At 39.1% G+C, this 25,053-nt stretch overlaps 1 protein-coding gene across 1 annotated transcript; it reads left to right on the top strand.

Moving 5' to 3' along the window:
• Positions 1 to 23,852, top strand: LOC124172914 (zinc finger protein 260-like). Its single transcript, XM_046552429.1, has 7 exons — positions 1 to 455; positions 572 to 709; positions 4,201 to 4,368; positions 6,123 to 6,242; positions 10,505 to 10,627; positions 13,959 to 14,031; positions 23,001 to 23,852. The coding sequence occupies exons 1-7, from the start codon at positions 312 to 314 to the stop codon at positions 23,738 to 23,740; spliced, it is 1,506 nt and encodes a 501-aa protein (XP_046408385.1). The 5' UTR covers positions 1 to 311; the 3' UTR covers positions 23,741 to 23,852.
• Positions 23,853 to 25,053: the final 1,201 nt, after the last annotated feature.

The following is a 25,053-nucleotide window of genomic DNA, read 5'->3' on the forward strand; positions in this document are numbered from 1 at the left end:
AGTAACGTTGTGGATCAATCTTTGTTGTTGTTCTCGGAATTTACAATCGTGTCATAAATTGTTGAAAATATTCACAGTCCATGCTATTTCTTCGTGATATATCTTTCAGATGATTCATTAATTGTTGGATTTGTTTGGTCGTTGAGCTTTCTAAAGTATTTTCATTTTCAAGTGAATTTAGTTAGTTTCCTTGTAGTGTGATTTTGTGATCTATGTCAGTGCTGAGTTAATGATTTATTTGACGATAGACCTGTTTTAAAGAGTGAATGAGATTTTGAAGTGAAAGCATAAGTAGTACCAGCGAGATTTTCATGGAGTCTTCAGGAAGGAATTCAGAGATTGACCATTGCAGACTTTGTATGAAGAAACAAGATTATTGTTACAACATATTCACTTCGAATGTAGCATTCAAAATAACTGTGAAGGATGCCCTACGTGATTTAGTCGGTTTACAAGTTAGTAGCACGTTATATTGTATGAGTTTTGCTTTACGATGGTGTTACTGCATTCGTTGTTTTCCTAAACAATTCCGAATTCCATTGACGCATATCTCGTTTATTGCTATCTCCAGATTGCTGTGGGAGATGGCCTGCCCACTACCATGTGTCCACTGTGTTTCAGGAAACTCACGGAATTCAGTGTTTTCAAAAAGATTTGTTTGGAATCAGACGCAGCTCTGAGAAAAAGTTTGCCAAAAAATTACCGCAGGGTGAGTACTTTTCGTATTTTCCTATTGGAAGACTATTTCGTTTTAAGTTTCGGTGAGGTCAAAGCGACTCTCGTTAGTTTGTGTCGACTACAGTAACAAATCGAGAAAGATGATTATTTGCGGACTGAAATAGTTATAGCGTGAATTTATTAGGATCAACTGAATGTGGTAATATATTATTCTCTTGGTGACATAAGTGGAGAAATATACTGTAAAACTGCATGAGGCCATTATCCCAATGTTAACTTAAAAGGCACTTCGACTGTTGATCAATAGTTAACTAACAAGGAGACTTTGCCTAACCGATGTCAAGAAAGGAGATGAAAGCTATTATATTTGAAAGTAGTAACTTGGATAGGAATACTGTTGAAGGGTTTTGTCCAAATACGCCCGGGTTTGAGAGAAAAAAGCATTTAAGATTTTAAGAATATGGTTACCTTGAACTTAGTGTTAAAAAGTTCTATAATTGTTTCAAGGCCGATTTGGAGGAGTGGTAGCGAGTCGTATTTCTGTGTTGAAAGGCTGGGGATCGAGACTCAGAGAGAGTTGGTAAAATTTTTCCAGTCTGCCACCTCCTCCATTTTTTGTAATCTGTTCCATCTACTTCAGATTTGTTCATTTCAGACATTTTACATTTTTTTACTTGACTTTTGATTTTTGAGAATACGCCCTAAACTGACATTTATGTCACTAGCTAACCCTTGCTTTAAATTATTCTTTCCTAACGAAGGACTAGACGATTAGAACGAAGTTCTTTTAACATGTCGTAACCTGGATAGGAGGTTGAAGTACCGTCAATATTTTTTGTTGGAATTTTAAGTCTCCATAAAGCCATTTTTGGGCAACCTGCCGACCATTATTCCCTATTCCTCATGCTGTAACCGACCGATGGGCGAGGTATGCTTACCTCCCACAAACTTACTCTCCTTTCATTGTCAGAGTCCTTATTTCCGCGTGTTTAGGTGCCAAGAGCTTTCAAACAAGCTGTATGAGCTGGGGAACGAATGGTCAATACATGTGAATTTTTAATTACCTGGAATATACTACTTGGCCAGCTTAAAATTGGTTCATGGCCCTCACCTGTTGAGGTCGATGCCCATACGATCGTACTGTTTTTAGTTTGGCTTCTCGGCTTGTCCCTTCCCTTTTCTATTTCCATGGCCTCCCCAGACTCCCATGTTCCTCCACCATCTTTGCTTTTTCCTGAAGCACGATATTATTCGGTTTTCTCTTGCTTTCATTAGACCTTATGCCCGTGAGAAATCTTTGTCGCATTAAGGACCATGAATTGGAGGAAATACCTTCATAATATAAGACACAAATGTATAAAATTGAATAATCTGAAATTGGCACTGCCTTCTCCAATTTTTCATTGTTTAAAATCAACTGATTTGGGCGTTACTTGGTGGAACGATGAAATATTCATGGTGAAACAAAAACACAGTACCATTCCACAAAATTTATTCAAGCTGTCTACTAGTTTCGACGTTTACACCGTCATTATCAAGACTAACTGAGCAATAGCATACAACATCCAGCCTTATTTATCCAACAATAGTGTGAGGGAAGGAGGAGGAGGGGGGGACTAAATGAGGAGGAGCATTGAGCATTGTTGTTGGGTTGGGCACGTAACATCGAAATTTTTAATGATATGGCTATTCAAATATTCTTATTTTTTATCTACTGTTTTAAAATCTGACTTCTTCCTAGACAATCCTTCCTCCTCCCCTTCTCATTAACCTCGTTACCACCTGAAATTCGTGCCTAGGTTTCAACGTTTGGAAGAGAGTTCTGACCAATCAGCGCACAGGAGGAGATCGGCCAGTGCTAAATAAGATGGCAAAAAATGAAAACTTCTCACCTTCGACGTGAAGACGGAAGCAGGATGGCTTCCGAAACTGTAGTCAACCATAAACGACAGACGCGGCTGGACAACCCGGAAATTAGCAGTCCTCGTTACCACCTGACTTTCCATCTGCCTGCCCCCCTCCCAAGCTTTTATACTTTGTGTATTCAACCTCCAATCCAACCAACAATGCTCAATGCTTCTCCTCATTTAGTCCCCCCCCCTCCTCCTCCGAGACAAACTTACCGTGGCTGTCAAGCAGTTTGTTTACCTAATGTCTAACTTGAGTCATCATGTTTCTGGTATCTCATACTCGACCGGCATTCATTGCTACAGACATCTATTGATGGACAGTGGAAACTTGGTTTCATACCTGATACATAATTGCTGCATGCTTGGTTTTGTTGATTTCCAGGATAATAAAATCAGGGTTATCAAAAAAATGGTTACATGAAATAATTTTGGCATTGAAGATGATTATGAGTTTTCTTTTTTCTCTGCATAAATATTACAACCCATATTCTCTTCCAGAGTTCATATTTGAATATAGGGTCATTCCATGCCAAATCATCACAGCTCCCAACCCGACCGTCTCAGATTTGCTTGAAATTTGGTAGGAAGTTAAAGCACATGAAAATGGACTCGTATTTTTCATAGGGGATATTATTTTCACTCATGGTTCAATAATTTTTTACTCCTGTTCCCAAAGCCATCCCAAAATGAAATTTATACCAAACATAGAATGCATTTAACTGTTTAACATATTTTTTCGCGATAAAATTTAAGATACATTTTTTTAGATACTCAAGGTCAAAGGTCACATGGTGTGACCTCGGAACAAAAAAAATCGGTATCTTAAGATGTAACATTTTTTACATAAATTATGTTCCTTTAGCTTTAAAATGAGACCAACTGGCAGTTTCTACCATAATTATTAGCAAAGTTATGATTTATTTTTGTAGAGCATGCGAGGGAAAATTTTGCATTTTTTGTCACGTTTTCAACCCTGCTGTATGAATACCGTGTATAGCTGAGGGTTAAAATTTTGTGTACGAGTCAAATTTTATGTGCTTTAACTTCCTACCAAATTTCAAGCGAATCTGAGACAGTTGGGTTGAAAAGCCCACTTTTCTGTGATGATTTGGCATGGAATGACTCTATGAGCAAGAGGTCAAGGGCATAATAAATATGTTGAAAATATGTTCCAAATCAGTGGTTCCTTTTCTAAGGCTCCTGTGTTGATATAAGAATAAATTGTGATTTTTGCCTTTTATAACATATCCTTGATCTCTATTTTGAGAAGTAGTATTTTTTAAAAAAGGGAATAATTATACCTCAGCATCACCCCCATATTCTCTTCCAACGCTATCATATTTTTGGCACTGAAGGACAAACTTCCATGACCCAAAGGAAATTTTAAAGGGACGCTATGTGACCTCTGCATATCAAGGATCTTCGTGTAAAATTTCATTTAAGGTGGCTCTGTAGCTTTTCAGTGATTATTTAACAGACATGCACTTACCACTACATTTTTTATGGAAAAAGCGAAGAGAAGATATTTATAATCCTGTTTTGTAATGGTTAGCAGCATCTCTTGTATTTTTTAAGGAGATAAGTTTGTTTATAGTTGCTACCTTCTCTGCAGAGTGCCAAAGGAGATAGGGCAGCTGATGACAAGTCAGGGCCTTCTGTGGGGACAAAAGACGGCATTGGAGATGTTGTTGAAAGCACTTCACAGTTTGAATGCTCACCCCAAATGACTGAAGTATACATTCCTGTGCCAGACTGCCTATTGTCCGAGGATGATAAGTTGGTAAGTTTTACTACCGTGCACGGTGAAACCCGAGTTGAAACACCTTCAGTTGCACAAATTTCTCAGCTGTATGAGGAATAAGACCATGTCTGTCTAAATTATAAGTATTCTATTCGGAAGTCACTCACAATAATGCAACCTTCAGTAGTTGGACTTTCCCAGTAGCAACACATGAGGCAGAAAGCCGAACCACACAGTCTTTTTTTTCATGGAAGTCAATATCAGTTGTACAGCACTGCTAATCTATTGATAGAAATGTCTTGTATCCCATGGAGTAGACTTTTGGATAACTGTGTCAAATCTCCGTTCATGCCATCAGTCTTAATCTACATCTACATAATACCCCACAAGCCGCCTAAAAGGCATGTGGCAGGGGATGTTAGGACATCAGCCATTTACAGACAAAATTTAAGTGCTCTAACAAAGTTGGGACCAACATTTCTTTAAGTCCTTTACGGTTCAGGAGAAAAACGAATTCCTATACCTATCAGTTTGGCAAAACATCTCTCTTAATTTATCGCTTCTATCGGACCTGGAAATATTGTGTTGCTCTAATATTATGTTCTCTGTGTTGCTCTTAAAGATATCCATCCTCAATTGTTCAAGCAATCGAAGCTCCAAAATTTTTCCCACGATACGCTTAATGAATCCTAATGTCCTATGCCGCAAATATTTCTTGTGTGTTCCCCACAATAGGTTTGAGGCTATCAAAACTCCCAGGTACTTCACTTTGTCTGTTACCTTTATGTTAATACCATTCACTGCATAAACAGGGTTATATTTGGACAAATTCCGCAAGTAATGTACCGTGATGCATTTGCTCAGATTAAGTTCAAGTCCCCACTCTTTGCTCCACAAATGAGTGTTGTTTAATTACAATGATAGAATTTTGCAGTCAGAGTGATTACTAATTTCATGATAGATGACAAATAAACGTATTTTACTGCTAATGCGGCAGCAGAGATCATTAATTTATATAGCGAACAAAAGGGGGCCAATTATGCTTCCTTGTGGAACACCTGATGTAACTTTTACAACACCAGACCTAATTCAGTCAAGAACTACTTTTTGTTTATGATCACCGTGGAAGCCACATGTCCAGTTTGCCACTTTTTCATTTAATCTACATGACTGTAATTTGTATAAAAGTTTGTTGTGAGGTACTGTGTCGAAAGCTTTATTAAAATCTAGAAGTAGTGCGTTAACTTGTCTTTTTGATTTCCCAGATTTTAAAACATAGTGAAGAAAGAGCATGAGCTGTGTATTGCATGATCTACCTTTTTGGAATCCATGCTGTCAGGCATATAGGAATTTACGTCTGTTTAAGAAAGTCATGATATTGCTAATGACGATGTCTTGGCTGCAATGAGAGTGTGTCTCATGATTGCCCTCCATTTGTTCACGCGATCTTCCTCCTCTATTTCAACTAAGATACTGTTGTGGCACCTCTTCATAAGCCTGGGTTAAGAAAATGTGAATACAATTCAATGTACAGTGGAACCTCGATCTATCGTTCCTGCTATTGTGCCCCTGCTGTAAATGGCCAAAAGTCTCATTCAAACCACGTGCTCTTGGTGACCTTGCTCCCCCTCTCTAGTTGAACGTTAAAATTCTGGAGTTTGATCTGTGAGTCGCAAGAATCTCATGAGTGTGTTGGCTAGCTGGAGTGGTCTCAAGTAGAAGAGGAGTTTGTATAATTCAAGAGGTTATTATTGTTTTGCCTTTATTGAGTGACACACATTCTTCTCTTTTAGCTCAATGTGAAAGAGGAAAACGAAGATCACAGCAGTGAGGAGAATTATCCTGCTCCGTACGCACCAAATCCAGCTGGAAATACAAGTGATATCTCAGACCCATTGGCAAATGATGAATTGGTGAGTGTACTCTTACTCTTGGTATTTATCAATTTGTTTCAAATCATATGTTTTTTTTTTTTAAATCAGTGCTCTTATAGAGTTTAAAGTAAAATTATTTGGAAATTAATTATAATGGTAGGGGAACTCCACAACTATATGAGTTGCTGTGTCTTAACACGTCGCATACGGATGGCGAGAATTCTCGTCATTTTTTTTCCCAAACGTTCTGGACGGATGACGAAAATTCTCGTCATTTAGGCGCGTCAACCAAAACAATTTTAAAGCTTACAGTACCTATTTGTTAGTACATTTTCTGTTGTTCTTCATTATTCACAATGAATTGATGCATCATAATGTTTGATTGGGTAAAGTTATACTCTAAACATTAGCTTTTTAACCATGTTTAAACCAAAGGCATTACGCCCTAATAGGCACATATTTCCAATCTCAACACCCAGAATCGGCATTCCTAGGAATTTAAATACCCCGGTATGCAACGTGTTAAGATATGCCCAATGAAGTTGTTCCTCCATCTTACCAAGGCTTTCATTAGATTATATGAGGAGGAAGAGTAACTTTATTGGCTAAATCTTTTTGGTCGATGAAGTTATTCTGGTTTTTACAAAGAGGCCAGAATCGTTAATCAGGGGTATTTATTTTCTACAGACACTCTGTAATTCAAGCTTTGTTCATGATCACTTTTGCTTTTTTTTACCAATTGATTAAAATGTATATCAATTTGTATTCCTCTTTCCAATAACATACATAACATATAAGTGCCCTTCTGTGATAGAAAACCAGGTTAGCGATAATGAATAAAGTTATGTGCTTAATGAATGCACTGATGGTGCCTCAAGTAAACTGATACATGGGCGATTCCATGCGTCATGGACTGACCGTCACAATGCGTTTTTGAACTTTTAAGAACACACGTAATGCGAACGGACTGACATAAAAAAAATTTTCAACTTCCAAATTGCTGCACAATGGTGTGAAGTTTAACTTTGGTTGATACACTACTTTGTCTTGAAAAATACAGGACTTACGTGACTTAAAATTCACTGTCACGGACTGACAAAAATGAAATGAACATTCAGCACAGAGTAAAACCTCTAAGGTTTGCTCTGAAACAAAGAGTGATTAGAGTTACAGTAAAATACATCTCAGAACACCAAATGCAAATTTCATAATGCTGCAAAGCCCATTACAATAACTGATTTTACAGAGGAGTAATTCCTCTTGAAAAGCATCGTCACGGACTGACCAGAAATGTCACAGACTGACTTGTGATTCCCTTCTGGTATAAATTTATTCACTGCCAAAACTTTTTACAAAATAACTTCTTCAATTCAAAATAAACAAAACAAATTTGTGCAAAAACCCTTAAAATCATTCAAAATAATGAACGAACCTCAAAATAGAAAATAATTATTAATTCAGTGGCCATAAAAATCAATTAGCAAAACAGATGTTTTTTGCGTGTAAATGACTCATTAAATTTAGTATGTGGCTAAACACTGTGGTGAGTCGGTATGACATTTACGTGGAATTGCTCACATCAAGATGCTTCTGCTGAGGTAATACTATTTATTAGCTATTTGTTGTAGGTTGAACATGAATTGCATATGAACTATATCGTCATCATGAGTCAGCAATACTACCATTGGTTTCATGCATCCCTCCATTCCTGTCTACCATCTGCTTATCTTTCCATGTTTACAAGCGCCCGCTCCCAGCGGGCTTCCCCTGCTCTTTTTGATGCAGGTCCACAGAGGGTTAGGTGCATTTCTAATTTTAAAATGTAGAAAAAAGGCTGGGTCTCATGTACTAATTTAATAGGGTTGTTCACCATATTTTTTTATTTAAGAAATCGAAAGATCGTGCTTCAGAAGGAGCAGTGACAATAAAATTATGCTATTTTCTTCATTGTACATGTTTAGAGAAGGCTTTAAACAGTGACAAATTTTACGTTACGCCAAAAAGCCCTACTTCCATCTTGAATTGATATGTGACATCACAAGCCTGTAGATGCCCTACTGCAGTGTTGTTTAAGTGGCTTAGCAGGGTTATTCCACTTTTTTTAAAAGATCTCCAGCGTCTGCCGCCAGATCGGTGTTTAAAGAAAATCCAAATTTATCCTTTAATAAGAGTAATAATAAGCAAAATTACCCTTACTTGTACATATTTATTGCTCATCATATCATAAATAGCACTACAACGTACACATTTCATGAGCTGTTTTTTTTTATACTTATAATCAGTAAATTCCGAATCAACTAATTCAATGAAAAACTTGACTCACAATAAATATAAAACACTAATAAAACATGATAATGAAAATGCACACACTAAAAGAATTTGCACTCCTTGAAGTTCGAAAGGATTCTCCACACCTCACTTCCCACTCATCACTAACGACTTAGAATCAGTTTATATTGTTTCACATTGACATAGCGAGGACAATGAAATGAATAGGCTGAAACAAATTGCTAAACCGGTTATTGTAACATCAAAAACCTTCGAATTTCACTATTACTCTTACCCGTGCTCTTACCGTAACAATATGACCAAAACAAAAACAAACAACAGCGCAACGAAATTCGTGAAATATAAACTGGTGAATGCTCAAAATGAATAGGTAATAAAATCAAACGGAACTTAGAAGTGAACAAACGATTGAAAATTAATATGCGTTCGATGTATCCCTTAAGTACAACTAGCTCAAATATGAAACATATCCCCTTGGCAATAGTTAGATACCTTAGATCGAAATGTATAGGGTTGATTGAACTAGCATGGAAGAAATAAATAATTTCGTCGAAGGTGTTACATTCACAACTCACTTCACTCTTTACTTCATCGTCTATATGCAATCATTCACTTAGGGGTACATTAAGGGCACAAATTGTGTTCACTTGCACTAGAGGCACAATAAAAGTTCACTGCACGTAGTTTCCTAGCAAATGCAGCTATACAAAACTTTCAATTCCTGTCAATGCTACATACGTTGCCTGCCTAACTTGAAGAATGGATTTCATGTCGCCTTGATCCATCCAGAAGTTTCATGCACAACATAGGCCATTTCAAAATAAGGAATAACCTTGGCAAATGTCCAGTCGGCATGCAGAGTGCTCAGCTTGGCATCAAGCGATCGAGGGTACAGGCCAGCCGTACAGGCTTGTTTCGTCATCACCTCTGTTTCAAGATGGCCGACCGTTTTTGGCGGCGTTGAAATTTTTCGAATTTTGATTGCTAATAATTCCATCATTACTTTTTCAACGCATCTGTCATTCATCCCAATCAAAATGAAATTACATCAGAAGTGATATACATTCGTTTTTTAGACCGTTGTGATAGGCTTGAACAACCCTATTGGAATGTTCCTGTACAAATCGAGGTCAGAGGACCTCTTTAAACACAACATTAGAAGTAATTACACTATCCTCTGTTAAATGCACATGGTGACTCATACTTACCTATCAACAGGAGACTTGAATGTGGAATCAGCCGCATTTTGATAAAAGTTATTTAAAGAATGCGAGATATTGTTGCAAATGAACAAATGTATCAGTTTTTGTGTCGTTAACGTCAGGCATATTTAGTTTTTTTTAATTATTTAAAAACCAATTTTAGGAAACAATAGCAATATTTAGGAAGTAAGATATGCTGTCGCATGTTCTCTGATAAATTCTGTGCATTTTGGTACTTCATTTGTAGGGTTTGGTTGTGTATAAGTTAAGAAAAAGTATCTATGCAGTAGAAATAATATAGAAGATGGTCTTCTTCTTGTTTACATCCTTAATAATCTTACCAAAGAGACACAGTGAGAGGCATTACTTTCCCCACTTCCCAACAGACTGTCATTTTCTTTTTCTGACCATTATCTATATCAGGCCATCATGTGTCATGATTTGGCCAGTTAAGTTAAGATTTACATAAGACTTTTTTCCCACTCCTCTCTTAACTTCCTGAGTACTTCCTAGTTTGATCAGCTTTTATCTTCAACATTCTACGGGAGCAACATATTTCCAAAGCATCCATTCTTGACTTTTTCACAGCTGTCGATTTTGAAACCTTGCCACCGGTTTTAAATATGCCCCAAATCTCGTATCTGAAGCATTGTGTCCTTACTTCTGTGCTGTGAGTAGGTTCTTATTTTTCGTGGAAAGATCCCTGTGTATGTGCTCCTCTACTGACTATTTCTTTATTGCTTCATCTATCACTGGTACATATTTCAGTATCTCTTTCAAATATAATTCTGGTTGTGGATTCTCTTTCAGTCCCGGACCTCAACTGATTCTCGAGGTGATGAGGTTGATGCTGAGGGCAGAGGAGCTGTCCTCGACTGGGAGCTCATTGAGGTCAAGAAGGAACCTTCTCCAGAGGAGAGTGATGATGCCAAGGTATGACTGAAATTAATAAAAACCCATAAAATTAACCCTTAGGCTGTAGGAACGTTTATAAACGGTCTGTATGGTGAGCACGGTAAAAACGTTTTTCTACGTTTGACCAGGCTCTCTTGCCACTGGCAACCTTTCCTTAAGATTTTATTGCCGTCCTTTTCTTGCGGTTGCTTGAACTTGGCCCAACTTAGTGGCAGAGAGCACAAAGGCGTCTTTCGAGGACTGGATACCCTCACCACGGGGAGCGCTACCCGGATTATACCTTCTCCAAGAGAGAAAGAGCTCCCTGCTCTCCGCGGCGCATTCACGATGAAAACAATTTCAACGAATCCTTGTATTTCCAAGGAATTTATGTATCTTGCCATTGTCCAGTAGCCGGGGAAACTTATTTGAATAGAGTGGTCACTCTTTTTTATACTATCTGTGATGGGTCTTCCGTCCCTGCGTAATTACCAAGGACATATTATATTCACGGTCTGTTGTCAGGGGTAGCGTGGGCAGTCCCGGATTATGAGGGTCCACTACCTGCTGGACGCACACCCGGGGTTCGACGGAAAAATATCTTCTCCATTCATGTCCCGCATGCAGCGGCAGAAAGTTTTTGACGTTCCCGTAGCTAAAGGGTTAATATGTGAAATGATGCTTGGTGGAAATTCCCAATTTTAAATTCAGTAAATGAAATAACTTAGATTGTGTAACAATTCCTGTTGACGACCTGAAGAAATGATGAAAGAAAGGGTGCCTTCCCAGCACTCGGCAAAAGCTCCAAGCTCAAAGATAAGTGAAGCTGGTGTCTCTTCTATTGCAATTTTGTAAGCTGTGTGAACATTGCATATTCTGGACTTCATGAATCGTATCATCATATGTAGTTGGATAATATGAATGAAGATTCTGATCACGCTATTTGACTTGACTTTCCTTCTCAATTGTCTTTTATGCACATTGATCAAGAGGCCCCAATCTTTCGTCAGGGATTACATATTTCGTATGGACACCCTGTAATTCAAGCTTTGCTCCCTTTTGCTTGTAGTACCATTTGATTAAAAAGTGTATCAATGTGTGGTCCTCTTTCCAATAGAGTGATCAGGTAACATACAAGTGCTCTTCTGTGAAAGATCAGAGTAGCGATGATGAAGAAGGATATTTACTCAATTTACTAAAAAGCCATTAATTAATATGTGAAGTGATGCTTGGTGGAAGTTCCAAATTTTAAGTTCAGTAAATGAAAGAAACTTTGACTGTGTAACAATTCCTGTTGACAAACTGAAGAAATGACGAAAGAAAGGGCGCCTTCACAGCTCTGCATTGTGTCGACTCGACAAGAGCTCCAAGCTCAAAGATAAGAGTGGAGCTGATGTAAGCTCTGTGTCAGCATTTCAAATTCCAGATTCTTTCTTTATTGTGTCATCAAATTTGGAATCCATGATTGAAGATTTCAATCATTCTGTTTAACTTGACTCTCCTTATCAATTATTGTGTAAGGTTACACAGGATTTCCACCGGGTCAGGTTCTCCAACTTTATCTTGGCCGACGTTTCAATGGGCGAGTTGTCCAATATCTTCAGGGCATTTTGAGTCTTGAAAATTTGTCCTCCTTATGTATGGATGACGGCGGTATCAACGGGGGCAGGTGTTCTGTGATTGGTCGAGAGCTTCCTGCCTTTTTCCTCGTTCCTTATGAATGCTCCTCAGCACTGGTTTCCATGAGGCGCTCACTCCATGAACCATGACACTGGCTACACTCTGAGCGAGGAAAAAGGCAGGAAGCTCTAGACGAATCACCAAATACCTGCCCCGGTTGAGACTGCCATCATCCATCTATAAGGAGGACAAATTTTCAAGACTCCACATGCCCTGAAGACGATGGACAACTCGCCCATCGAAACGTCGGCCGAGATGGAGTTGGAGAACCAAACCCGGTGAAAATCCCGTGTAACCTTCCACATTTCTATGCACCGGGGAAGCCTATGATCACTTTTCAATTATCTTTTGTGCTAGGTTATTTCTGTTATAGATCTCTTCCATAAACTCTTTTGACGTCTCTATTTTATCTTCACTTTTAATCAAGGGATGTCGATCTAGCTCTTGATAGCTTTGCATTTGGGGATCTGCTGCTTGACGTGGTTCCTTACTATTCTACACACTAGGGACGCAGTGAAGAATAAAGGATACGGGGGGGATTTAGGCACAAATTATACTTGTGGGGGTATTGCATACACGCCAGGGTAAGCAGTAGTTGCTGGTGCCCTCCTTCAGAAAATTTTTAAGAATAAAGGTTCAAAATGGCGAGTTTTACGGCCTTCTGAGGAGTATTTGATTAATCCTATCACTATTATATAAGTAGTTTGATCCAAATAAGTAAAATGAAAATTGAACTCAAAAATTTCTCTGAGCTCTGGGGGGGTTATAACCCCCAAAAGCCCCCTCGCTGCACCACCACTACACACAGCCTATGCTTTTTCACATGAGAGGTTATTCTGCTAGTCTGTCTCATCTACATTTGTGTAGTTTCTTTTTTCTTTGAAATGTAATGTCTTCCTTGTTTTGTACAGTCTAGTTGTCCTCCTTCTGTTTTTCCAATCTTGCACTTTCATCTGTCTTCTATGAAATCAAAGACTTCTGCTGTGATTATACCCTTTTTCTAAACTGATGGTGGCTGACCTTGAGCATGCTCGAAACCCACCCTCTCTTCCAGCCAATCACAGAAGAGCGACAGGAGAGAAAGTGTGTAGGAGCCCGCAGTCTCTCTCCAAACTCCGTGCAGTGCAGATCGCTCTCCAGCTAGCAGTGTTGCCAAATCGAATAGCTCAGCGTTCGTCCGAGTACCTTCCGCCGCCCCCCGAAAGTACGGTTAATCTCAAGGCTGGCAATGCCGGTCGACCGGATGGAGGGGAAAAGGGAAGGGGATGGAAGGGAAGGGAGAGGGGGAAGGAGCAGCGCTTCTTATTAGCTACTTGCCATTTTCCACCCAGCGGCCATCAGTTCGGAAAAATAGTATAATGGATTTTGTGAGTTTTGGGCGGTCATCCGTCTTTTCAGCAAGGGGTCACTCAATTTTATGCAAGCCATTGGTAGCTAGAGGCTCCAGAAAATCGTCTTCTTGCCATGTTTTTCATTTACTTCTCCCAAAAAAGGAAATGGGTGTTTGAACTGGAATTTGTATGGTAAAATAATTGTTTCTTTTTTGTTAGCTAATGGTAAGGAGAATATATGAAACTCCAAATATGCCATAAGAAGGCATTTAGTTATTTTTAGGGGATGGTTATATGTTAATCGTCATCGGTTTCTCTTTGCATTGCTGAATTCAGGGAATTCCATTTCTTTCTTTCAGGCTGCCTTAACTGAGAATGGAGAGTTAATTGAGAATTGGACAATGTCCCACGAGTCTACTGCGGAAGCAGCAGGTGAGTTCTCTCTAGGGCTGGCTAGTAATAGGTTGGTTTCCTATTATTTTTTAGTGCCTAAATCGAAAGATTATTACTCCTGGAGTGAGCATTTCACACTCTTACATTTTCAAATGACGATATCTATTTTTTGGAATCAATTGAAAAGTGAAAATTTTCAAGCGCGCGAAAACACGACAGCTAAGTAGGAATGATGGTAAAAGTCTGTGTAAAAGATGGTAAATATCTGGTTCCAGCTGTCGGCGTGTGGGGTGACCTTGGGGCAAGGCTTGAGCGCTGATACGATGCAGGCTGCTAGCAGGTAGCTGAGTACCCTGCTAGCAGGTAGCGCTTGGCTTAAATGAGGATTATTATTCCCCTATCGAACGAAGGAAACTTTCCGAACTTAGGTATTTTTAATGTGTGATTATGAAGAGATATTTCCCTGAGCTCTGTGCCTCATGCATGCATAAGTAACCTCAGACGATGTAAAACTCCTATCCTCTCGTGTAGAAACTAGGTCCCTGTGACGTCACATGGAGTGGCATCTCATGGGCGCCAATCTGGCCTTTTTCAAATGAGGATAAAATTGACCCTTGCCATTCGTCTAAACCGGTATTTCTAAAACCAAATAATTTGTGTATTATGAATACACTAATGGCAGGTAAGGAATCGCAATCAATGCATTTCGTTTTCTTTGATGAGGGAAACTACCCTATTCTGAAGATAGAGGATTAATTGTAGTTGATAGTGAAGGATGAAGCTCCTGAATCAGTCATCCATTCATGCTTTTTCTTGTTTTTGCTTAGTGGTCCATTGCTTTTCTAGTGATATCTAAGAAATCACCAACAGTCTTTGAGATTCCAACCACTCTTTCCAAAGAACTGGACACTTTTTTGTAGTTTGGTGAATTGCAACGGTTTTTGCTGTTGAAAATTCTTATTTTCACCTTAATAGTGCGAATGCTTTACCTTTCCGATTGGTTTTAGGCAAAAAATTGTCTGGAAATCATCCCTGTAGAACGGTTAGAACGAGTCTAGTACCCATGTGTGAATGATAATATGTAAAAAATTGGGAACTAGTTCAAATGGCTGCAAATATTACAGTTGAGGACCTCAAATCCGGAAAGCTCGGAACCAAATGGTTTCTGGATTACTGGTTTTTCTGGATTTCTGGTCTTGAGGTCCTTCCCAAAGATGTTTCCCATTTTTATTAACTCCCCTTTGAAGTAGGACAGGTGAATTCTCCATTTCTCTAAGTCATATAATATAGGAGAGTGAAGCTGATGACTTGTTTCATCACTCGTATATTTCCATAGTGACGGGTGTACATGTGGTCACCTATGACACCTATACATAGATGCTCATGTAGCAAAGTAAGCCGTGAGGCATTCTGGATTTCTGGGATTCAGGGTTCCGTTTCTGAGGTCCAAAACTGTATCTTAGGATTTGGTCAACTTTAATTTGTGGGAGAGTTTGTGTGAAACTCTGAAGTGCGCAGTGTGTTATACAGTTTTTTGAGCACTTGGCAACTGTGCTTTATCAGGTCTGACAGTGAAGTGTGGAAGTGGACACCTTAGAATGAATGTAAAGGAGGATATAAAATGGAATTGAGGAGTACAAACTGGAAATCTGTGCAACTAAGGAAGAGCTCAACTCAATTTCTATATCTTTGTTGCACCAGTTTGCTGTAGTAGTTCTGCAGAATAGGGTGGTTTCCTATTATTTTTTTATTGCCTAAATCGAAAGATTATTACTCCTGGAGTATGTATTTCACACTTTTAGATTTTTAAATGATGATATCTATTTTTTGCGATTAAATGAGAAGTGAAAATTTTCAATTGTGTGAAAAGGCGACGGCTAAGTATGAATGCTGGGAAAACTCCGTGTGACATCATTCTGGTTCCCGCTGCCGTAAGCGAGGTAACCTTGGGGCGAGGCTTTGGCGCAGGATGCTAGCAGGTAGCCGAGTACCCTGCTAGCAGGTACTGCTTGGCTTAATTATGGATTATTAATACCTTATCAAATGAAGAAAACTTTCCGACCTTTGCCAGTTTTAATAGGTGTTTATGAAGGCATGTTTCCCTGAGCTCTGTGCCTCATGCATGCTTTGGTAATCTCAGACGATGTAAAACTCCTATCTACTCGTATAGAAACTAGGTCCCTGTGATGTCACGTGGAGTGGCATCGCATGGGTGCCAATCTGGGCTTTTTCAAATTAGGTTAAAATTGACCATTAGGATTCGTCTAAACTGGGATTTCTAAAACCAAATAATTTGTATATTATGAATTTACTAATGGTGAGTAACGAATCACAATCATTGCCTTTTGTTTTCTTTGATGAAGGAAACTACCCTATTATATTGATTGTCCAGTCCAAACAAATGTTTTCTTGTTAGCTAAGGCTTCAAGGTAGTTTTATACACCTAGCCACTCCCTACGTACAGCTATAATTGTACGACTTAAAATATTATTGTTTTGAAACCTAACCTCATTTGAGGGTAGAAATTGTGTGAATAATTTGGTCATCTTATGGCTGTTATGTGTATTTCTTTCATTTGGATATTCTTGTAGCTTTCCAAGCTGGCATAGATTTCACCTTATTCTAGGAAAAATCTGATTTTTTGGGCATAAGCTTATCCTCCTTGTTCAATAACCGTTTTTACGCAATTTCAAGCATTTGGGGGGGGGGGACTTTTGTGGTATCATATCGCCAACATTGGCTGCAGAACAATCCTTACATGCTCGATTACCATTTACCATATTAGTGGCTTTTTTTAAATATGTATGGTTGTGTACATTTGTGTTTGTGAGTAAAAATCCTAGATTATTTATGTATGCAGCAACAGTAAAAGTTATAATGAAACCCAAACATTGTTGTTGTGTCATTGGGTTCGATGTGGGCTATGCCCGCATGTACAGGCATATTAAGATATTGTCAGATAAAGTAGAACATCCTGGCTTGTCATGGATATAAAGGACAGAATCATTGACAGTGCTGTAATTTTGTAATGAATGCAAGGTATTAGTGATTGCAAATGTCAATTGCTTGGGTATCAATTGCGGATTTTGTTTTTGTGCATTTCAAAACCATACGTAAGATACTTCTGCAGTAGGCCGGCCCTTATTTTTCATAATTGCAAAAAATTATGTTTTCCTAGTCTCAAAATAATTCAAATGAGTTTTATATTCACGTGTTAAAATTTGGTTACTTTAAAATAATGGCAACCCAACCCCCAAGGGACCTAAGCACTGAGGACCTTCTGTTGGAAAAAAAATCAGCCGTCGCAGAACACGCCGCAACAGGACATGACATCAAGGCTACCAACGTAGAAGTCTTGGCGAAAGAAAGACACTTCAAAACCAGAAAAATAAGGGAGGCCCTTGAGATAAGAAAACACCGGGATAATTTCAACAGAGACCAAGGGCAACGCATCAGCACATCCTGGCTTCCAATAATTGCCAAATCTTTCTCGAAAGCCCCACACCTACCCCCACCCCAACCTTCCTGAGAATATAAATTCATGCGCACGAAGAAAAAGTGTCATCGCCCTGATGAAGTCTCCAGAAGCGGGGACGAAACTGATGGAATTTTAATTTGTGACACGGGTAAACCCAAAAATAAGGATCTTAAGACCTTCTGTTGAGTTTTTTGGGGCCAGGAAAGTGCTACCCCTATGTAAAACGTAAAAGTAAAGCCTTTCTAGGCTGATTTTCTGTTTATTTTGACCTATCTTTAAGCATTTAGGAGATATGGTTTGCAATGCTATCCACCCCCCAGGGCACCACACTGTTCCGCAGAACCACAGAGGTATGGCCTGCACCACTTACAAGAGACCGGGGCCGGCCCTAGCTGGTGCGGGGCTAGGGGCGAACCTTAAGTGCGGGGCCCTTCACTTAAAATATTAAACTCTCTACCCCATCTACAAACTCGAGCATTTTGAATCCCTACCACTCTCTGGCTATAAGTATGTGTTCCCCTCCCAAATTCATACTTCGTAATTACGCCGTTATGATACCATCACGCAGTTGAGTTCAAAATAGGATAATACAAATAAAATTTATAATTATATTTATTCACAAAATTATAACGTATAATAAACACAAAAAGCGCACTTTTTCAATAGGTACGTAAGTTAGATTATGAAAGTTAATTAGTTGTAAGCCTAAAGCAATTACTTAGTTTAGTTTATAAAAACGCTTACTGACAAACGCAATTGCACAACAATAAAAATTACTGCATTATTATTCCTTTTTCATAATATTATTTTTTGTATAGCACGAACCTCACAATACAGTAATAGTTGAAATTGCGTTTTCAAAACTATCGTATATTTTAATTTTTTTTCACAAACGCGGGGCCCCCTAAAGCGCGGGGCCTTGGGTGGTCGCCCCACCCTAAGGCCGGCCCTGCAAGAGACTTCCCCTTACCCCCTCCCCTCCCTCGACAAAGTCTTTGATCCCACTGGCGAGATCTAGCCTCTGAAGAAACGTGCTTACGTTAGAGAGAATGTAATTGCCATGAAAATATTTCCAATCCAAGTGATCAATTAATTTTCACTCTGTCCATGAATTTCAGTTCATATCAACCAACAAAATACTGTAAACACAGGCTACTTGAGCCCAAAACTGAAAAAGGAAGTTTGGTTCTCTGCGTGCTAAATAGCTCATTAACTGTATGGTATGTTCTTAAGTACAACTAGTACACATCTAAAAACTCGCTGCTAACTTTCTTGCTCTTCGGTGCATATAGAGTTTGGGCTCAAGTTCACCACAACAATTTTGTCACTGTTTAAATGGTTAAGGACTGGGCCACCTATTAACTGCTTCTTATTTTTAACACGTTGCGTATACGGATGGCGAGAATTCTCGTCATTTTTTGCCCGAACGTTCCGGATGGATGACGGAGATTCTCGTCATTTAGGCGCGTCAAACTAAACAATTTCAAAGCGCACAATACGTATTCGTTAGTACGTTTCCAGTTGTTGTTCGTTATTCATAATGAATTGATGCATCATAAAATTGGATTGGGTGAAGTTATATTCTAAACATTAGCTTTTAGCCATGTTTAAACCAAAGGCATTACGCCCTAATAGGCACATATTTCCAATCTCAACACCCAGAATCGGCATTCCTAGGAATTTAAATACCCCGGAATGCAACGTGTTAAGAAACAAGCAGGGAAGAAGATGGTAATAGGGTGGTTTCCTATTACTTTTTTATTACTTTAATCGAAAGATTATTACTCCTGGAGTACGTATTTCACGCTTTTAGATTTTTAAATGACAATATCTATTTTTCGCGATTAAATGAAAAGTGAAAATTTTCAAGCGCGCGAAAACGCGACGCTCAAGTATGAATGCCGGGAAATATATCCGTACGTCGTATTTCTGGTTCCCCCTCCCGCCCGGTGAGGTGACCTTGAGGCGAGGCTTAGCGCTGATACGTCGCAGGATGCTAGCGGATAGCTGAGTACCTTGCTGTCTGGTAGCGCTTGGCTTAAAAAAGGTTTATTAATACCTTATCAAATGAAGAAAACTTTCCGAACTTAGCCAGTTTTAATAGGTGATTATTAAGACATGTTTCCCTGAGCTCTGTGCCTCATGCATGCATTGGTAACCTCAGACGATGTATAACTCATATCCTCTCGTGTAGAAACTAGGTCCCTGTGACGTCATGCGGAGTGGAATCGCATGGGCGCCAATCTGGCCTTTTTCAAATGAGGATAAAATTTGACCCATGCCATTCGTCTAAACCGGTATTTCAAAAACCAAATAATTTGTGTATTATGAATACACTAATGGTGGGTAACGAATCGCAATCAATGCCTTTCGTTTTCTTTGATGAAGGAAACTACCCTATTGGACACAATTTTACTTCACACCTCAGTATCAGCTTTATTCATTTCCGTGATGCATACTTTGTTTGTCCCCCCATAAGGCATCCCTTCTCACACAACTACTGGATATGTTGTATTTTTGGCCACTCAAAATGAAGTGAAAGGGCGTTGTTGACCGACAGAAAGAATAAGTTGCTGGTAAAAGAATCGGTGCTTTCAAAGAATCAGTTCCTGATGCTGTTGACTTTCAGTGGTCAAAAAAATCTGTTATATGGATCTATGAACTGAAAAATCGACTTAGGCACCCTTCAAAACCTATGGTTCGACATGTTGGTTGTCACGATGGCTAGACAATTAACTCTATGACCTTTGACCTCCGTATTAACCTTGGAGGTCAATTAGTGAATAATACGGGTATTTTGGACAAAACCAATGACTTGGGTACACTATGAAACCCATAGATCGACACCTTTGTTTGTATGCTATACTTTTTGCCACCCTTATGACCTTATAAAGTAAATAAAAGGGGGATCGGGTTGGTGTGGTGGCTAGAGTGTTGGCTTCCCACCCAGCGGGCTCGGGTTCATATCCCGGCAGTGGCAGAGAATTTTCAGAGACTGCCCGATCCCTGCTTGAGTGTTGTGTGGAGGACATTTCAAGCGCAACACTCTGTCCGTCGGATGGGACGTTAAGCCGTAGTCCCCTTGGCGCCTTTTGTTAAGAGCAGGCTAATACCGATGCCGAGTTTCTCTCCACCCTTCCTTCCATACCCTACCCTCATGGCGCAAATGACCTCAGCTGTCCGTCGCCTCTTCCAAATAACATACCATACCTGTAAATAAAAGTGTTTTTTTTTTGGGTTTCTCGTGTCCGAAAACACAAGAATTGACATGTTGGTCAATGAAATTCTTCTATCTTTTTCTATATCGATTTGTTAAGCATTGAAACCCCGTAAGGCAAATTCGAATTTTTGGTTTGGACCCACATTCTGAGGTCAAAAGGTCAAAATTGTAAAATTTTGCTTACACTCAACAAAACTTAGGACCTTTCCCGACAAGTGTGCCAATTTTCATGAATATTTCTCGATGCAAAGATACTAAAATTACTGGTCAAAAATGACACATGGCCCTTGAGACAGTCTGTACTTAAAACATATAGAATGAGTATGCCAAAGAAAACAATGTTTGCCCATTTTTGAAAATAGTGATAAAAGGTTCAAAATTTTGGTTCAAGTATTCCATGTTTACAGTACATTTTCAGTGTATTTCTAATCTTTCACTATCACCCCATATTTGGCAGTTAAGCGTCTTTGTGCACATTAGGGGTTGTGCCACAATGAAAATTCACAGTTAGTAAAAGCTTTTGAAAGCTCACTTCCTTCTACGTGACTGACTTAAAATCTTGGAATAATTTCACTCATTTACCACTTGGGGTCCACGAATAATTTGCAAAGCATTGTTGGATATTCATCCCATTCTTGCATGGGCACATCAAAGAATGCAGTGCATATTTATAATGTATTAAATAGCTTTCTCGAAGTATAAATTCAAAATTTTATATAGATACCTTAGTCGTGTCTTTATGTTTATAGAATGCCTTTTAGGTGGATCATATTTTCCCTCGCCAGTCCTCAAACGGCATATTGCGTTTTCCACATCACACCTAGAAAAGGATCTGTCAAAGATTTACAGGGAGGGGATGTAGGGGAAGTCTCTAGTAAGTGGTGCGGGCCGTACCTCTGCAATGCGGCGGTGCGGTGTGGCACCCTGGGGGGTGGATTGCACTACGACGAACGATGTCTCCTAAGTGCGTAAAGATAGGTCAAAACAAACAGAAAATCAGTCTCAAACTCAATTTGGGGTCCTCAGTACTTGGGGCCTTGGGGGATGGATTGGCATTATTTTAAAGTAACCAAATTTTAACATGTGAATGTAAACCTCATTTGAATCATTTTGAGACTAGGAAAATGTAACTTTTTGCCAATCTGAAAAATAAGGGCTGGCCTATTGTGCAGTCTGTGCTATGATGTGATAAGGTTAGAATAGACTTGAACAGTAAGATTTGTGATTTACCGTTGAAGGTATGAAGACTGCACCATGTTCTACTGTAATGGATTGTTTCATGATAAAAAATTCATTGAATTTATAGGTTTTCGAGCAGTCATTTTGTTCATTCTCCAAATCAGTTTGCAATTTTCCACTTTTTACAATTGTTGGTTGCTTTAAACTTTCAATGTATTCTGAGTTTTATGAAAATTTAACCTGGAGAAATTCAAAATTCCAATAATAGATTGTGTAGTGAGGGCAGCTTCAGGAAATGGGTAAATTATATGGGATGACTATCAGTGGACTAAATGTAAAGCGATAATCTTTCTCATTCATAGTTTGATTCAAATAAGGTCTTCAAATGGACAACATCAGGACATGAAATAGATTTTGAAATACCTTTACTTATGAATCAGACTAGACTGTGAATGTTGACTAAACTTGATGGTGATTATGGGGAATGTATTCTTTTTTATTGCAGAGCATGTTAAAAATCAAACTGATTTTGTAATTCCAGAGCTACCAAATTTTTGAGAGAATTGTTCAAAGAAGTGTCCCATGGGTTTACAATGCTCCTTCAATGGAGAAAAATTGAGTACTTACTTAATATTTTTATTGATGCTCATCTGAAATGCCTCAAAATTGAATCATTGTAATTGTAAGTGATTCATGCAGCAAGTGTTGGTCTAATCCAAAATATTCAATTAAACATAAATCATTTGCCATTTTTAATATAACCTTTGGAATATAAAAAATAAGACAATCATTTCTCCACAATTTTGCCTTGTAAATGAGCAAATCTTAAAATGGCTCTGATTCCATTTTACGTAAGCAATCATGAGCCAGATATCAGATAAGAATGGAAGCATGCTTTTATGTTTTGGTAAAATTATGAAAACATTTTAATTAACAGAAATTATAAACACCTTTTTAACTTTTCCTTATATTTTGCCTACATACCATCTAAGTTTGTGATCCATTTAAGTAGCCACCTCTTTATCAATAAAAGTTATTTCTTATCCCTCCAAGTATTATTTAGGCAACATGTCAATAAATTATACATTTCAAATCCGATTGTAATAATGTTAATGTGAAATTCTTCTTCAGGGCTCCCATCTCCTGAAAGATCGCACATGAAGACATCATCAGCTTCACGCCTGCAGGGAGAAAGAGATGCAAGAATTGGTCAAAGTTATGGCTTTCTTGCACCCTCAACCTCAGGAACACTCAATGAATCCGAATCTGGAGCATCTCACGCGGAGGAAGGAAGGAATGTGACTGATAAAGACTTGAAAATATGTGGTGTACTTCTCCCTGTTGTGTTAACACCGTGCGTATTTCCTGATGACGGACCGTACTACGCGAAACACATTCAAGAATCTGAAACCAGTGGAAAAGGCAGTGAAATGCACGCGGAAAGAAAGCCTTATGCGTGCAGCATATGTTCAGATCGTTTCTCTCAGAGTAGTGACCTCTCCAAACACATGAAAAGGCACGACTCTCGGAGGCGTCATTCGTGCAACGTCTGCGGCTACTCTTGCGATCGTAAAAACAACCTTGCCGTACACATGCGAACTCACACGGGCGAAAGACCTTTTCCTTGTGATGTTTGCGGTAAGGCTTTCACTACAAAGAAAGCCCTCAAAATGCATTGTCGCTCACACACCGGAGAGAAACCTTACGCATGCGGAATTTGCAATAAGTGTTTCTATGCAAATGGTGACCTCACCAAACACATGCGGAGTCACACCGGGGAAAAACCATACTCTTGCAGTCTCTGCAAAAAATCTTTCTCTCTCAAGTCCAGCCTCGACAGGCACAACCATACTCACACCGGAAAGATTTAATCCGTGAAACAATGGGGGGGTGGTTTCCCATGATTTTTGTACTGAAAAATAATTTAACCCATTTAACTACCAAATTTGTTTTTTTTATATTTTTTTACTTTATTTGTGTCCGTCCACATCCCAATAGCAGGGTTCCCACTCAACCGTGAAAACCCTAAACCGGTGAATGAGCCGTGAATTTTGTGTACCGTGAAAAAGCCGTGAATTTCGTCGTGAAACCTTAAAAATATCTCAAACTTGATTTTAGACCTACGGTTGGGAGAGCAAAAGTTAAATTTCGGTCATGTTTCAAGGCCATTCATGCGCTGACACTGTCCACGCATTTATCTGCTCACGAATATTCTAAGCACAATAGGGTAGTTTCCTTCAACAAAGAAAACGAAAGGCATTGATTGCGATTCGTTACCCACCATTAATGTATTCATAGTACACAAATTATTTGGTTTTTGAAATACCGGTTTAGACGAATGGCAAGGGTCAAATTTTATCCTCATTTGAAAAAGGCCAGATTGGCGCCCATGCGATCCCACTCCGCATGACGTCACAGGGACCTAGTTTCTACACGAGAGGATAGGAGTTATACATCGTCTGAGGTTACCAATGCATGCATGAGGCACAGAGCTCAGGGAAACATGTCTTAATAATCACCTATTAAAACTGGCTAAGTTCGGAAAGTTTTCTTCGTTTGATAAGGTATTAATAAACCTTTTTAAGCCAAGCGCTAGCATTCAGCAAGGTACTCAGCTATCCGCTAGCATCCTGCGACGTATCAGCGCTAAGCCTCGCCTCAAGGTCACCTCACCGGGCGGGAGGGGGAACCAGATATACGAGATACGGAGATATTTCCCGGCATTCATACTTGAGCGTCGCGTTTTCGCGCGCTTGAAAATTTTCACTTTTCATTTAATCGCGAAAAATAGATATCGTCATTTAAAAATCTAAAAGCGTGAAATACGTACTCAAGGAGAAATAATCTTTCGATTAAAGCAATAAAAAAATAATAGGAAACCACCCTATTACGGGGTCCATGTGCCATGATAACACATCGACTTTAAGCCCGTACCAAAACCGGAAGACTGGTAACCAAATCGTTCATTAACCCTGGCCAAAACTCAGACAATTCTTAATTTCCCTGGCACCCTGATCCCTCCATGTTCTCGTTCACAACCTTTAGCGGGAGCTGAATTTTGTTAACTATAGGTGACGTCAGGAGAGATAGCACTTTCATTGTTGCGTATGCATTCGCGGCATCTGTCGCGTTTGTTAAATTATTAGTTAACGTGCGGCCGATGATTGTCACGCGTTCAATATCT

Source organism: Ischnura elegans, assembly GCF_921293095.1.
Source record: "Ischnura elegans chromosome 13 unlocalized genomic scaffold, ioIscEleg1.1 SUPER_13_unloc_3, whole genome shotgun sequence".
Classification (NCBI taxonomy): Eukaryota; Metazoa; Arthropoda; class Insecta; order Odonata; family Coenagrionidae; genus Ischnura; species Ischnura elegans.